The 16,836-nt window shown below is 36.8% G+C and overlaps 1 protein-coding gene across 1 annotated transcript in view; it reads left to right on the top strand.

The window, feature by feature from the left end:
- Nucleotides 1–16,836, top strand: part of IQUB (IQ motif and ubiquitin domain containing) — an 85,341-nt gene that overhangs the window by 24,494 nt on the left and 44,011 nt on the right. The window contains exons 4-7 of the mRNA XM_025379683.1: nucleotides 4,281–4,442; nucleotides 4,528–4,700; nucleotides 4,892–5,047; nucleotides 11,021–11,231. Of these exons, the coding sequence (XP_025235468.1) occupies nucleotides 4,281–4,442; nucleotides 4,528–4,700; nucleotides 4,892–5,047; nucleotides 11,021–11,231 (702 nt within the window). The remainder of the gene's footprint in view (nucleotides 1–4,280; nucleotides 4,443–4,527; nucleotides 4,701–4,891; nucleotides 5,048–11,020; nucleotides 11,232–16,836) is intronic.

The following is a 16,836-nucleotide window of genomic DNA, read 5'->3' as shown; positions in this document are numbered from 1 at the left end:
CACCACACCCAGCCCTCATATTAATGTTTTAACTGAAGAATTTAGGGTGTGAAGAAGAAACTCAAAGGTCTTAGAATGTGCTTTCTTGAACATAGCCAAAATAGACTACAGATGCTCATCAACTTATGATTGGGTTATGCCCCAGTAAACTTATCATAAATTGAAAACATCATGTGTCAAAAATTTAGTAAGGCTACCCTACCAAATCTCAGCTTAGCCTAGCCTTCCTTAAATGTGCTCAGAATAGTCACATTAGCCTACAGGTGGGCAAAATCATTTAATACAAGGACTCTTTTATAAGTGTTGAATATCTCATGTAATTTATTGCATACTGCACTGAAAGTGAAAAACAGTGATTGTGTGGGTAGTCGAAGTATGGTTTCTACTAAATGTGTATGGCTTTTGCATCATCATAAAGTCAGAAAATTGTAAGTTGAACCATTATCATTGTAAGTTGGATTATGTAGTGGTGTCTGATGGATTTCTAAGCATAAGTAAACCTTTTGCAGTGTTCACATTTCTAACTGCAATTTAGAAGGACCATAAATTTTGAAGATTAATATAGACTCCATCAATGAAGTTTCCATGACACAAAACAGCAGCCAGTCACATAATTACACTTTTGTATGCCTTAAAATAGGGAAAGAAAATTAGTCAATTTGCTGAATACACCAGTGGCTGGTTAGATGCGGGAGGAGTGGGTAGAAATTAAAACAATAACATCATAAAAATTAAGCAATGTATACTTTTTCTAGCACAAAACTGAGGCTTACCTCTACCATGGCATGAATTAATTTATATGAGTTTCTGATTATGAAAAGAGAGAAAGTAAGGGATTCTGCATATATGCTTCTCTGTACTGGGGGTGATATGGTTTAGATTTGTGTCCCCACCCAAATCTTATGTTGAATTGTATTCCCCAGTGTTGGAGAAGGGACCCTGTGGGAGGTGATTGGATCATGGGGGCAGATTTCCCCCTTGTTGTTCTTGTGATAGTGAGTTATTATGACATCTGGTTGTTTAAAAGTGTTCAGCACCTCTCCCTTTTCTCTCTTCCCCCTACTCCAGCCATGTAAAACATGCCTCCTTCTTCTTCACCTTTTGCCATGATTGTAAGTTTCCTGAGGCCTCCCCAACCATGCTTCCTATACAGCCCATGGAACTGTGAGCCAATTAAAACTCTTTTCTTTATAAATTACCCAATGTTAAGTAGTTCTTTATAGCAGTGTGAGAAAGAACTAATACAGAAAGTTCGTCAAGAAGTTGGGCATTACTGTAAAGATATCTGAAAATATGGAAGCAGCTTTGGAACTGGGTAATGAGCAGAGGTTGGAACAGTTTGGAGTCTTTTGGAGAAGACAGGAAGATGGGGAAAAGTTTGGAACTTCCTAGAGAGTTGTTAAATTGTTGTGACCAAAATGCTGATAGTGACATGGACAATGGAGACCAGGCTGAGGTAGTCTCAGATGGAAATGAGGAACTCATTGGGAACTGGAATAAAGGTCACATGTGCTATGTTTTAGCAAAGACACTGGCAGCACTGTGTTCTTGCTCTAGGGATCTGTGGAACTTTGAACTTGAAAGTGATGATTTAGGGTATCTGGTAGAAGAAGTTTCTAAGCAGGAAAGCATTCAAGATGTGGCCTAGCTGGTTCTAACAGTATATGGTCATGTGTGAGCAAGGAGATGATCTGAAACTGGAGCTTATATTTAAAAAGGAAGCAGAGCATAAAAGTTTAGAAAATTTGTAGCCTGACCATTTGGTAGAAAAGAAAAACCCTATTTCAAGGGAGGAATTAAAGCAGGCTGAAAATTTGTATAATAAAAAGGAGCCAAATGTTAATGGCCAAGACAATGGGGAAAATGCCTCAAAGTCATTTCAGAGACCTTCACGGCAGCTCCTCTTGTCACAGGCCTGGAGGCCTAGGAGGGAAAAATGGTTTTGTGGGCTAGGTGCAGGACCATTCAGGACACTTCTGCCTGTGTCCCAGCTGCTCCAGCTCCTGCTTTGGCTAAAAGAGCTCCAGATATGTCTCAGGCCATTGCTCCAGAGGGTGGAAACCATAAGCCTTAGTGGCTTCCATGTGGTATTAAGCCTATGGGTGCACAGAGGGCAAGAATTGAGGCTCGGGAGCCTCTGCCTAGATTTCAGAGGATGTATGGAAATGTCTGGATGTCCAGGCAGAAGTTGGCTGCAGGAGCAGAGCCCTCATGGAGAACCTCTACTAGGGTGGTGCAGAGGGGAAATATGTGATTGGAGACCCCACAGAGTCCCCACTGTGGCACTGCCTAGTGGAGCTGTGAGAAGAGGGCCACAGTATTCCAGACTCCAGAATGTTAGATCCATTAGCAGCTTGTACTGTGCACCTGGCAAAGCCACAGGCGCTTAGTGCCAGCTCTTGAGAGCAGCTATGTGATCTGAGCCCTGCAGAGCCACAGGGGCAGAGCTTCCCAAAGCCTTGGGAGCCCACCCCTTGCATCAGTGTGGCCTGTATGTGAAACGTGGAATCAAAGGAGATTATTTGAAATTTTAAGATTCAATAACTGCCCTGCTGGGTTTTGAACTTGCATGGGACCTGTAGCCCCTTTGTTTTGGCTGATTTCTCCATTTTGGAATGGGTATATTTACCCAATGCCTATATCTCCATTGTATCTTGGAAGTAACTAACTTGTTTTTTATTTCATAGGCTCGTAGGTGGAAGGGACTTGCCTTGTCTCAGATGAGACTTTGATCTGTGGACTTTTGAGTTAATGCTGAAATGAGTTACGACTTGGGGGACTGTTGAGAAGGGATGATTGTATTTTGCAATGGGAAGACATGAGATTTGAGGATTTGAGAGGAGCCAAGAGCAGAATATATGGTTTGGCTTTGTGTCCTCCCCCAAATCTCTCGTCAAATTGTAATCCTCAGTGTTGGAGGAGGGGTCTGGTGGGAGGCGAATGGATCATGGGGACGGATTTCCCCCTTGCTTTCTTCTTGATAGTGAGTGAGTTCTCATGAGATCTGATTGTTTAAAAGTGTGTAGCACCTCCTCCTTCACTCTGTTTCTCCTCCTCCGGCCACGTAAGATATGCCTCCTTCCCCTTTACCTTCTGCCACATTTTCCTGAGGCCTCCCCAGCCATGATCCTGTACAGCCTGTGGAATATTGAGCCAGTTAAACCTATTTTATTATTTTTTTCAATACATAGTTTTGCTGTCTTGCTCAAGCTTGAGTTCAGTGGCGTGATCTTGGCTCACTGCAACCTCTTCCTCCCAGGTTTAAGTAATTTTCTTGCCTCAGCCTCCCGAGTAGCTGGGATTACAGGAGTGTGCCACCACAGCCTGGCTCAGTTTTGTATTTTTAGTAGAGACTGGGTTTTCCCATGTTGGACAGGCTGGTCATGAACTCCTGGCCATAGTGATCTGCCCACCTCAGCCTCCCAAAGTGCTGATATTATAGGCGTCAACTACCATGTGTGGCCTAAATGTCTTTTATTTATAAATTATTCAATCTTGGGTAGTTTTTTATAGCAATGTGAGAAAGAACTAATATGAGGGGTAGGATGGGTATTAAAATAATTATCCTTCCTCTTGATGTGGGTATGTCCTGTACTTACGTTTAATGCATTGCGTTTTTGTTGTTTTTTTAGTAGAATGAACGTTTAGTATATTATTTTGCTCATACCATAGAATGTCTTTATTTTTTAAATGTTTGTGGAGTTTCATGGTTATCATATATTCCTGATAAACTGAGAGTAATACAGTGTTATTTATAATGCCAAATTCCTGCTCAAAAATGCCACTAAAACTTACTATTATGGAGTTGTCTGTACTAACATCAGAGCAAGAAGTAGAAACTATTAATAGAAACTATTAATACTATATTTAATAATTAAATAATATGTGTTCCTATGAGTAAATATATTAATACTATATTTAATAATTAAATATGTGTTCAAAGTTTCAAAGTTCACCTTTGATATTTTCCATCTCCTTAAAATGAGAATGTGCAATTAGCCATTTCTAGAAATGGTGACTATAGTTAATAATAATATATTACATATTTGAAAATTTCTGAGAGAATAGATATTAAGTGTTCTTACCACAAAATGATAAGTATATGAGGTAATGGACATGTTAATAGCTGTATTAAGCTACTTCACAATGTATACATAGTTCAAAACATGCTGTACACGATATATACAATTTTTAATTTGTCAATTAAAAAACAAAAAATAAAATCAATGAATAGCCATTTCTTTGTCATAAAACTTTAAAAATTTTATTTCAATTTTTAGGAAAAATTCTTAGAAATAATGAGACTCTAGTACAACATGGAGTTAAGCCACAGGAGATTATACAAGTGGAAATCTTTTCTACAAATCCAGATCTGTATCCAGTCAAAAGAATAGATGGATTAACTGATGTCTCTCAAATCATAACTGTCACTGTCCAAACTGGTTTGTTATTTGATGTCTTTTAGAGAAAGTATTTTGGAATCCCTTCTTGGTTGAACTTTCATTGAATCTTGGTTTTATCTCTCAGGCCTTGATCGGTACCAGCAGGTAGCTGTTGAGATTGTCAAATCTGACTTTCACAAACCATTTCTTGGTGGATTCAGACATAAAGTAACAGGAGTAGAGTATCACCATGCTGGAACACAAACTGTACCTAAAAAGATTCCCGAAAGACTCAGTGTATTTTGTAGGGATACACAGGTAATGTTTTCATTTTTCCCTTTAGGTTTTTGAAGGTATAGACTCAATAATTGTACTGTATGACTCTCTCAAATTTCTCTCAAGTAATTATATGGCAATTAATAAAAGAAAATTAACTTACATATGTAGAAAAACTCACTTATGTGTGTATATGGGGATACTTATTTAAATTTTTAATGTTTTTCTTTTAGACAGTTTTTCAGAAAAAAAATCTCCAACAAACTACAAATACAACGTCCACACAGATGACTAACATTGGTGTATATGTATCAAATATGACTGATAAACTGGTAACACCAGGAAAGTATTTTTCAGCAGCAGAATACCATGCTCAAAGACTAAAGGCGGTGAGATAACTTTTATTGTGGATGAATACTAAAAATTGGATACATAAGCCAGTTGTTCTGAGTGTGTCTGTTTCTCCAAGCCACATTTGCTTGAGAAAGAATGCTCATGTGTATGGGTCATGTTTCACTGCTAACAAAGCAGTCTTTATCTCCATGTAAAGAATCGGAATCCTAAATGCTCCTAATCCTTCCTTTCCTCTTAGGGAAACCCAGCTTCTTTGTGTATTGCCTTTGGCCATTATTAGCTTTCTTAACACTGCTGTCCCTTGGCCTGAACGCTTGTCACAGTGGAATCACCAAGGAAACTTTCCAGACTAATTGAAACCAAATAGGACAGTAGTCGATTTTCTCTAATATTAACGTAGTCACTCCAACTCTGTTTTATTTTTTTGCATGGTCTATCATTTTTCATTCTTTTACTTTCAACCTGTTTGATCTACCTCCTACCATCAATTTACTGTGAGTAAAAATGACCAGAAAGCAGTGACTTTAAGAGATTTTGATTTTCAAATGACAAGAAATCTGGGGCTAGGCTATTCAGCCCGATATCTTTAGAGACAAACTTGTAGTGAAAAAAAGTTAAATCTGTTGACTTAATTGCCCTGAAGGAAACAGTGTACCAGGGGAACCATGGGGCTAACTTTACAGCAGGGTTTGTCAGTGCCAGTTATTCCAGCCTGATAATTTTTTACTTTTTGAGTCCAAACTAATTTTCACCAAATAAAGGAATATGTGAAGTTATTATATCATTTGGGGAAAAGTGAAGTTTGAGTGGGATTTAAGGGAAGCAGTATCCTGATAGTCTCAATGCAAAACAAGGGTGTGTATAAATGGGCCAATATTAGGTCTGGACTGTGAAGTAGACCAAGGTCACCTTCCTTTGGAAACAAAGTTAAAGGAGATGGGAAATGTTTCTTTGAAGTTCTCTGAAGTTCAACACCTTGGTTGCAAATTGAGGCTGCTTCTCTCTGTCAAAGTGATGTACAACCTCTAGGCAAGAGTGGAATGTTTCTTTCTTACTGGTCTAATTTCAAACAGGAAAGTTTCTGATAGTTTACGAATTTAGAGAACAAAGTTTCTCAGTGAGTAAGAAAATAGCAGTCACTCAAAGAAGGGGATTGTTAAAATATTTTATAGTTGTAGAGTGTCCTTGGGAGAAATATTGTTTTTGTTAATTTTGTAGCTGACCTTATTAGTGCCTGTTATTCCAGCCTGACAATTTTTTACTTTCTCAGTCTAAATTAAATTTTACTTTCTTACTATACTGGGCATGGGTGGTGACTATGATGTCATCAGAATCATAAACTGCTTTCATCTTTCTACTCCATTAAGCTCATCATGAGCTTGTTACTGTATGAAGATAAAATGGTTGACTAATTTTCATCATGCCTGCATTCCATGTGAGAAGAAGGGAAAAGTCAAGGCAGCATGTTCCATGAATCCACCTTCAAGGATTTCCCCGGAAAGCCCCACCCAGTGACTTCTACTTGCATCCCACTGACTTGAATTATGTCATGTGACTATCCCTACTGCAAAAGTGTGTGATAAATGAATTTTTAAAGTAGCATATCATTGCTCCTCAATGAGATTGAGATCTTCTTAGTAAGAGAAAGTAGAGGAGAATGGATATTAGGTAAGGAAATGGAAATTGCTGTCATTTTCCATACTCCAAAAAATGATATTGAAAGAATAAAAGTATAAATATACAAGGACAAAGAATACGTAAGAAGAGTAAATGTCAGTTGTGTTTTTTTTTTTAAGTTTTAAAGCAGATGGAGAAGTGTTAACTTGACTTACCAGAACAGAGGGAGTGAAAATCTAAATGCCTGCCAACGAGGATGGCATCAAGAACCAAATAGATTTGCCCCATAGAGTCTTGCAAGGTGAATTGGAGGTTCTGTGGGAGGTGGAAGTGAGGTGTGACCTGTAAACAGAGGGATTTGTTAAAAGCTGATATAGGGAGTACATTTCCGTTAAATAAGTTCTTTTAACTTTGATTCCTTTCTACTTGGGTCATGTTTATTTTTTTAACAGGTTTTGAGTTCACTATTTACTATTTTAAATCTTTCTTGTTTCAAGAAAGATGTTATGTATGACTACTGATATTTTTGGGCTCATTCTTGCTATTTCATTTTGTTTTATTTACTAATTATTCTTATTTGTTTATGCTTTTTTAGCCTTTTCTTTTTGTTGGTTTGATTAAATGTTTCTTTTTTTGTTCTTTGTAGTTCAGAAATAAGTATTTTATTTTTTCTAGTGGTTATGTTACAAAAAAGGGGTCCCGATCTAGATCCCAAGATAGGGTTCTTGGATCTCCCACAAGAACTAATTCAGGGCAAGTCTGTAGAATAAAGTAAAAGCAAGTTTATTAAGAAAGTAAAGGAACAAAAGAATGGCTACTCCACAGACAGAGCAGACCTGAGGGTTGCCCAGTGCTGGTTGCCCATTTTTATGGTTATTTCTTCATGATATGCTAAACAAGGAGTGAATTATTCATGCCTCCTGTTTTTAGACCATATAGGGTAACTTCCTGATGTTGCCATGGCATTTGTAAACCATCTTGGCGCTGGTGGGAGTGTAGTAGTGAGGATGACAGGAGGTCACTCTCGTCGCCATGTTGGTTTTGGTGGGATTTAGCCAGCTTCTTTACTGCAACCTGTTTTATTAGCAAGGTCTTTATGACCTGTATCTTGTACTGACCTCTTATCTCATCCTGTGGCTTACAATGCCTAGCAGTCTGGAATGCAGCCCAGTAAGTTTCAGCCTCATTTTACCCAGCTCCTATTCAAGATGGAGTTGCTCTGGTTCACACGCCTCTGACAGTTACTCATACATATTTTTTTAACATAACTAAATTTTTTATATCAAGTGCATATCTAATCAGGCTATATATTGTTTCCATGAATAAGTCAAGAACCTTATTAGGCTTTTCTTCATTTCCTGCCCCCTCCTTTCATTGTTTCCTCTTTCTAGAAGCTGTCAGGATTTTCACTTTATCCTTGGTATTTGGCAAACTTATTGTAATATGCTTGAGACTTGATGATGGACCCTGTCTGAGAGTCCATGTCTTGCTGTGGGAAATATTCCTCTATTATGTTTTTATGAATTTCTGTAATCAACTTTCCTCATTTTGTCTGGAACTTATCTCAGAAATATTTTTGAATGAGGCCAGATGCCGAGACTCAGGCTTGTAATCCCAGTACTTTGGGAGGCTGAGGTAGGCAGATCACTTGAGGCCAGAAGTTGGAGACCAAGCTCGGCAACATGGTGAAACCCTGTCTCTACTAAAAATAGAAGAATTAGCCAGGCATAGTGGCACGTGCCTGTGGTCCCAACTGCTCGGGAGGGGAAGCATGAGAATCACTTGAACCCAGGAGGCGGAGGCTGCAGTGAGCTGAGATCACGCCACTGTACTCCAGCCTGGGTGAGAGTGAGACTTTGCCTAAAAAGAAAAAAAAATAAAAATAAAAAAAAAAGAAACATTTTGGAATGCTGGGATTTATCTTTCATGTCTCTTATTTTTCATTCATTCATTTAAATTTTTATGAACCTTTGTCCTGCATGCTAAAAGATTTTCTCACCTAATTTTCTTGCCTACTTATTACTTCTTATGTTCTGCACATTCTGCTGATCAGCTTACAAGAAACTACTAGTTCTCTGTCAATACCCATTTTTCCCTTCTCCTGTTGTAGTAGAGCTTTATCTGAGCATGTGGCTGCTCCACTGATGACCACATTTCATCACCTCCCTTGTATATCAGTGAGGCCATATAACTAAGACCTGGACAGTGAGATGTGAGGGACAATGTGAGCCACTTACAGTTATCATTCTTAAAATGCTCTTTGCTCCTTTTCCCTCTGTTTACTGGTTGGAAGCTGGTAAGTGGACCAGCTGTCTGGGACATATAAGTAGGAAACCAATTGTTAAATATGACAGAGCTTTCCTACCAGCCCTAAACTGCTGTGCTGATCCGTGGATTGTCACGTGAAAGGGAAAAAACTTGTGTTTAAACAAATGTATTTTGGTGTTTTAGATAAGTTTAACAAGTTTAGTAGCACTCAGGCTAATCCGTATTCTTTTTTTTTTTTTTTTTTTTTTGAGACAGAGTCTGGCTCTGTCACCCAGGCTGGAGTGCAGTGGCCGCATCTCAGCTCACTGCAAGCTCCGCCTCCCGGGTTCCCGCCATTCTCCTGCCTCAGCCTCCCAAGTAGCTGGGACTACAGGCGCCCGTCACCTCGCCCGGCTAGTTTTTTGTATTTTTTAGTAGAGACGGGGTTTCACCGTGTTAGCCAGGATGGTCTCGATCTCCTGACCTCGTGATCCGCCCGTCTCGGCCTCCCAAAGTGCTGGGATTACAGGCTTGAGCCACCGCGCCCGGCCGGCTAATCCGTATTCTAATAATTTATTTAAAAAACAAAAATAAAAATTTTGCCAGTCTTTTTTCTTGGCTCATTATATTATTTTATACTGATAGCCTTTCCTTTCTCTGTGAAAATATTAACTATATTTAGTCTGCTCTTGTATTTTCTTTTGTTTTGATTTACTCTAGTAGTTCTAAAACTTTATTATAAGCATCATCTGGAGGGCTCATGAATATATAGAATCCTGTGCTGCCCCAGGAGTTTCTGATCAATAGCTCTGGGGTGGGGCCTGAAAATTTGCACTTCTAATAATTTTCTAGATGCTGCTGCTGTGTTTGAGATTCTTAATGTCCAGTGTGCCAATAGCATATCAGTTCACCCAGTCTGACCCCATGATTTTAGGGGACATGTAAAGCTTGATTATGGGAGAAAGCTAGTTTTCCAGATGGGGGCTTTTTTTTTTTTTCATTCTGGGTATCACCTGGGACACTCACCACTCTTGCCTAGGGACGAATATCTCTGTTGCTCCTTGCCTAACTATTTTACAGGAACTTATCCTTTTTGCATTTTTTAAACAGTCACCTGGTTAGTGGCCATTCTGCTCAGACCATCCATCAGTTTTGGGCTTAGAGCAGTCCTAGAGCCCCTTCTGCATTTTCTGACTTGCTTCTCCAGTGCATGATTAGGTTACAGACTCTTTCTTCAATTAATTCTACCAGCCTCTTTTGTTGAAGGGATTCTTCAAAGTTTCTCTTCTTTTGGGGGACCCCTTGAGTTTGATCCAGTATCTTTGTTGATATCTGCTTTACACAGTTTTTCTATAATTATTAGGCATTAGGATGAGAGTAAGGGATGCATCAGCATAGGCTCTATCATCTGACCTCTTCACATTTTATTTTTATTTATGAGTTTAATAAAATTATAAACTCTCAGAAAAAAATGATAAACTCTCTCAGCTATATCATAGACTTTTTGAGCGTTTAGTACTATGGTGTACTTCCAAACATATTTATGTTTGATACAATTTAATAAATATTTGTTTGCTTCAGTCTCCATTTCATCTGACCTGCCTTTGATGGTTTCAACACATACCTACCTGATGTGCATTTAGGAAATACAGTTTTGTTATAACCATGAGCCTAAGCTAGTGGCATTTAAGATAAGATGGAGATAATTAATATTTATAACAATAATAGTATTGAGGACTCATGATGTATCAGGCTTGGGTTAAGCACTTTATATGTATACTCTTATTGTCACTGTTTTACACATGAGGGTACTAAAGCATAGAGATGGCAAGTAACTTATCCAAAATCAGACAACTAGTGAGTAGCAGAAGGAAGATTCAAACTAAGTTTTACCCCAGAGTCTATTCTGTTAAGGATTGTACAAACATCTTTCTGTGAAAGTGTATTTGGGAGAATTCAAAGTCAAATACCAGTGACATGCATTATACATGTTTTTTATGTTAGTGTTTGTGAAAATATTTAGTCTAGGGCTAAAACTAGACTCAGTATTTTCTTATGGAATTGGAATTTAAATAATCATCATTGCCTTTAATATCTGATCAAAAAGTTGATGATAGACACTTTCTATTTCCTTTTAACTATAGGTGATAGTGATACAGACTTACTACAGGCAATGGCATGCTAAAATCTTCGTAGAGGATTTAAGAAGACAGAAAAGCTTAAGGTTGGAATGGGAAACACAGCAAGAACTAAGGAAGATAAGAGAAAAAGAAGAATGGATAAAATTGGACTATCACCGGAGGCATAATCCTAAAACAAATGAAGATTTTGAATTTCTTTATAATGCATTAGAATGTAAGTTTGACAAGGCTTTGCAAAAAATATTTTTAAATTTTTCATTAATAGGAAAAATAGATTTACTGCAGACAAAAGGAAGGTTATTATTTTAGGGAGATGTCTTGGAGATTTGCACTAGAGAATTTTGAAAGATGAATACCACTTTATATTTGGAATAAGAATTAAGGCTGAAATGAAATTAGAAATGCTTTTATATTAACAATTAAAATGTACATACTGCTTTGTGAATTATGCAGTTTTAGTATATTATTTCATTTGGTCCTCATTCATGTGAGATAAAGAGAGAAAGTACTGTGTAATCTGGTTTTCTTGTGGTTTGGGAATTTGTAAACTCAAAGCTGAGTTGTTCTTTAATCCCTCAATCCAGTATCCTGTCTGATTTTGCTCTTTAGAGAAGGGGCTTGGCAATATTTTAAAAATTCCCCCTTATTAATAATACTATATAAATGTATATTCTCTACACCTTGACTTTTATACCTTATTTCTTCTACAGTGTATGTGCTAGTCATGGATAAATTAAAAGTTTCAATTATTTGAATAAGCCAGGCACTCTTTACTCAGGCAGTAGATACACCATTCCCCTTCTTGGAAGTGTTTCTCCATTGCCCACCTTTGGATCTCAGGTTAAATGTCACCTCCTTAAAGGTTTTTGTGAATGACAACATAAGTTGGATATCGTTTTGTCATTTTATGGTCTTCATTGCACCTGAAACTTTTCATTTATATCACCACAGTTGGTAATACTACGTCTTTTTTTCAGTCTCAGTTATTTCTTTAGTAATAATACATCTTTTGTTTAACATTTATTTATGCCATGAGGGAATAATTCATTTATTTTTTGATGAGCTGTCTTTTACTGTGCTTAGCTTGTATGCCCAACAAATGTTTGTAAAATGAATGAATGAATGAATAAAAGGAAGAAACCCAGGGTTGTACTAATGCAACTATCTCTAGCTTCTGCTTTGCCAGCGGTACCTGGTAAGGTGGAAATAACTGAAGCAGAAGAGTTATGTAATACACCCGATATCTGAGAGTGGAGAAATTAGACCCTTATGAAGACATGGAAAAATTTAAAACCTAGAAGTAGCCTCAATTGACTTTTGTAGTTGAATGGGATATTTTAGTCCGAGGAAATAAGTTTTTGACTTCTCTCTGATTATTTATAACACTAAGCAAATTTTCTTCCATTCGTTTGTTTCATTGCATACTATTTTTTTTTGTAGATGTTATATGTTCTGTTCCTGAAGTTGCAGTTTCCTTTCTAATTGGATACATTTTTAAGCATCAGATATTGAGTCTGTTTTTATAGCTATAATATTCTATTTACCAAAAATAATATAATTAAACATTAGGGCTAATAAACAATATTAATAAATTCATTTTCCTGGTAACATAAAAATTGAGTGGCTTTAGGAATATTTACAGCTTATGGTAAACATTTACAACTACTATGGTAGTTTTTGAGGTAACTGTTAAGCCTGTTCCCTAGAATTGTGTGTCTGTTTTCCTTTTTATCCTAATCATCATCCTCTGAAAATACTGCTTATTTTACTTTAAACTTCACTTCTACTTCCATTTTTTCTATTAGAAAATAACAAAGATTATTAAGTGTCAGTAGTTCAATAGAGAACATCATTAGCCAGGTATCTATGAAAGGTCTTATTGACAAGTTTAAAACTAACATTCTGTTAGAGCAGAGCTCTATTAAAATAATATTCTAAATTCATATGTGACTAAAGGATACTTGTGTGGTTAACAGACAACTGTGCAAAATAATAGGAAATATGTTGAATGAGCTTCTGCCTTTTCTAATTATTAGTGGTGTTAATTAGAACAAGTTACTCACTTCTCCCAAATCTCAATTTCTTCATCTATAAAAGGGAATTAATAATTTTTGGCATGTCTACTTCAGAGGGCTTAATAGAGTAAAAAGGATAAAATACTACATTTATGAAAGTATTTTAAAAAGTTCAAGGACCTATACATATGTGAGCTATTGTTCTATGGCAAATGATTTTATACAGAATTTTCATACTAAAGTAAAACAGATATATTTGATATAAGTCCACATATGATTTATATATGGAGGAAAATGAAATATGTGAAGTTTCTTATATAAAAGAGACGTCTTTCGGGTTTTTTCTAGTCCTAAAATTCTAAATTAAAAGCCTTGGAATAATAATTTTTAAGTTCTGTTAAAAATCTGTGGTTCACAAACTCAATAATTTATATTGCTCTTCTGTAATTTCATTTCATATTCATAACTCCATTCCTTGGAACTGCTGCCCTCTTGTGGCTCATAATGATAATTGTATACTTTGAGCTATAATTCATAATATGAAACTTAACTTTTTCTCAAGGTAACCTGTTTTTCAGTAATAAAAGCAAAATGATATCAATTTAAGAAAATAAACTTAGCTGTATAAGGTAATATGTCAAAGATGAAGCTATCTCCAGGCAATAATATTTGATTTTTATGTCTTTTTATAGCAATATGTTGAAGGTGATCTCTTTTATCGTTCTGAATTGTCACTAGGGCCATTACTTGGAAAAAAAGGTGCTAAGTATCCCATATTCTAAATAGAATAATTGGGGTTGTTTTGTCTATTTAAAAATTTTATATAGGTACAATTATGCAGAATAGAATTTTTTGTGTTTGTTTTTCAAAATTCAGTGTTGTGTCATGAGACCGATCCTTTTATTGTGAGTAGTTGCCCTTTGTTTATTCTCGTTTCTGGATAGTGTGCCATTGCATGGATGAGCCATAAATTATGTATCCATTTTACTGTGGATTTGGTCCTTCCCACCCCGCCCCCCACAACTAGTTTTTGGCAAATATAAGTAGTACACTTTGGTGAGTATATATATATATATATATATATATATATATATATTCACCAACAGATGTTTGTAGTAGTACTACTTGTGTATATGTACACACACACACATGCACACACACACATTTCTCTCAGGGTGTTAACCTAGGAGTGGAATTGCCGGATCATAGGATATACATAATTCAGCTTTAGCGAATCTCACCAGATAGTTTTTTAGAGGTTGTATCATTTTAAACTCCTATGGAAGAGTATGAGAGTTTTAATTGCCCTGTCGTCCACTCCAACATTGGACGCTTCTGTCTTTTTCATTGTAGCCTTTCTGGAGGGTGCTATCAAGCTGCCTTATTTTTGACTGAGGCTCCAATAGGTGAGATATCAAGATACCAGAGTCAATGAGAGTCAATCTCTCTCTCCCTCATAAAGAATTTACAAAGGAAGTAAAATAGGACCTATTTATTGGTTCATGGGTCACTTAACAAAATAAAAGGTATAAGAAGGGCTAGGAGAGATTTGAAGAGGTTAGTAAGGTAGGTTTTTTTGGAGAGAGCCATTGCTCTCCATTTGGGGAGAGCCATTGCTAGTGAGAGGAGCTTCAAGGGAGTACTCTTGGTGAGCTTTGAAATATTCCCTGTGTTTGGGGAACAACAAGGATTGTTGCCTGAACCTTGACCAGGATGGTAGACTGGGGTCTGACTCTAAACAAGGAAACCCAGAGAACTAGAGGAGGGCTTTCAGACTTCTTTGATATTGGAGAGTGCAGCTGCATTATTTATAGCACTCCCAGGATTTTTAAAACAGAGTTGTATCTTTGTTTTCTATCAAAAGGGGACTATACAGTAGAGAAAACAAGAGAGAGTGAGCATGCAACAGGGTAATTTGAGGTGCTCTTGGTCCTGTTTAATAGGGCCAGCTATAGAAATGAAGGGATCTTGTCAGAAAGAAGCTTGAAGTGAACAGCTAGTTTATCCCTAAGTGGCTACCTGGAGTGCAAATACATCTGTCTTGGGCCAGGGGAGTTGCGGTTCAGCTCAAGAGTCTCAGGATGGTGAGTTTGAATCATCTGACAGGCCTGGAGAGTGGGGGTTTATCCAGCCAAGTAAGAACTGCCCCTTCCCATTCACTCATCTCCCAAAGGAGTACAGGGGAGAAACAGCAGCTAGTGGTGAGGAAAGGAAGTGAGAGGTGAGGGTGTGTTCAGAGGATCTACTCTTTTCCCACAGTCTTCAGGCAGGTTTCCATTCTTTCAGTCTTTGGCATGTCTTTTCATTCTTTCAACAGTGTATTTCTTAGAGCAAAAGGTTTTAATTTCAATAAGTCCTATTAGTTTCTTCTCATGTGAATCATGCTTTTGGTGTTATATCTAAAAACTCGTCACCAAACTTAAGGTCCCACAGCTTTTCTCCTATGTGTTCTGGAAGTTTTATATTATATTTTGAATTTAGGTATGTTATCCAGTTTGAAATAAACTTTGCATGAAATGTGAGATATGTGTTGAGATGAATTTTTAAATTTTTTGCTTTTGAACATCCAGTTTTCCTTTAGCATTTGTCGAAAACACTGTCATTTCTCCATTGTATTGCCTTTGCATCTTTAAGATCGTAGTCTATTCGGGCTACTATAACAAAATGCCATAGACATAAATAACAGAAATTTATTCTTTAGAGTTCTCAAGTTCGGAAACTCCAAGGTCAGGGCACCAGCCGACTCCATGTCTCGGGATGGTTTGTTTCCTGGTTCGTAGATAGTGCCTTCTCACTGTGATCTCACATAGCGGAAGGGATGAAGAGCTTTCTTGGGTCTATTTAATAAGGGCAATAATCCCATTCATGAGGGTTCCACCGTCATTATCTGATCACATCCCCAAAGGCCCCACATCCTGTTATTGCCTTATCTTTATATACTGTCAAACTTGATTTGCCAAAATTTTGTTTTAGAATTTTTGCATCTACATTCCTAAGGGATATTGGTTTGTGACTTTTTTTCCTTGTTATGTTACTCTCTGGTTTTAGTATTTGGATAATGCGAATCTCCTCTGTGCTCTTCAATTTTCTAAAACAGTTTGTGTAAAATTAGTAGGATTTCTTCATAAAATGTTAGGAATTCAACAGTGATACCAACTAGGTCTGGAGTTTTCTTTGTGGGAGGGTTTAAACTATAAATTCAATTTCTTTAATAAGTATAGGGGTATTCATGTGACTTATTTATCATTGAGTAAGCTTTGATAGTTACTGTCTTTAAAGGAATTGGTAATTTTATCTGAGTTGTTGAATTTATTGGCATAAAAATGTTAATAATGTTCCATGTTATCCTTTTAATACCTATCAGATCTATAGTGATGTTACCTCAATACCTGGTAATTTTGTGTCTCCTCCTGTTTTTCCTGATCAGTCTGCCTAGGGATTTATCAGTTTTATTACTCTTCCCCTGATTTTTCCCAGTTCTTTTTCTCTGTTCCATTTAATTTCTATTAATTTTAATTGTTAATTTCTATTGTTATTTATTTCCTTCATTATGCTTACCTTTGGTTCAGTTTACTCCTCTTCCAGTCCTGTGGTGGAAGCTGAGGTCATTTGATTTGAGAACTTTCTTCTTTCCTAATTATAGGTGTTTGGTGCTGTAAATTTTCCCTTAAGTATTGCTTCAGCTGCATCCTCACATTTTGATACGTTGAGTTGACATTTTCTTTCAGTTCAAAATACTTTGTAATTATCCTTTTGATTATTTCTTGACCCATGGAATATTTAGAAGTAGGTTATTTAATTGCT

The sequence above is a fragment of the Theropithecus gelada genome, chromosome 3, assembly GCF_003255815.1.
Source record: "Theropithecus gelada isolate Dixy chromosome 3, Tgel_1.0, whole genome shotgun sequence".
NCBI classification, from domain to species: Eukaryota; Metazoa; Chordata; class Mammalia; order Primates; family Cercopithecidae; genus Theropithecus; species Theropithecus gelada.
The sequence above is the reverse complement of the archived record's forward strand: the minus strand, read 5'-3'. Positions and strand labels throughout refer to the sequence as shown.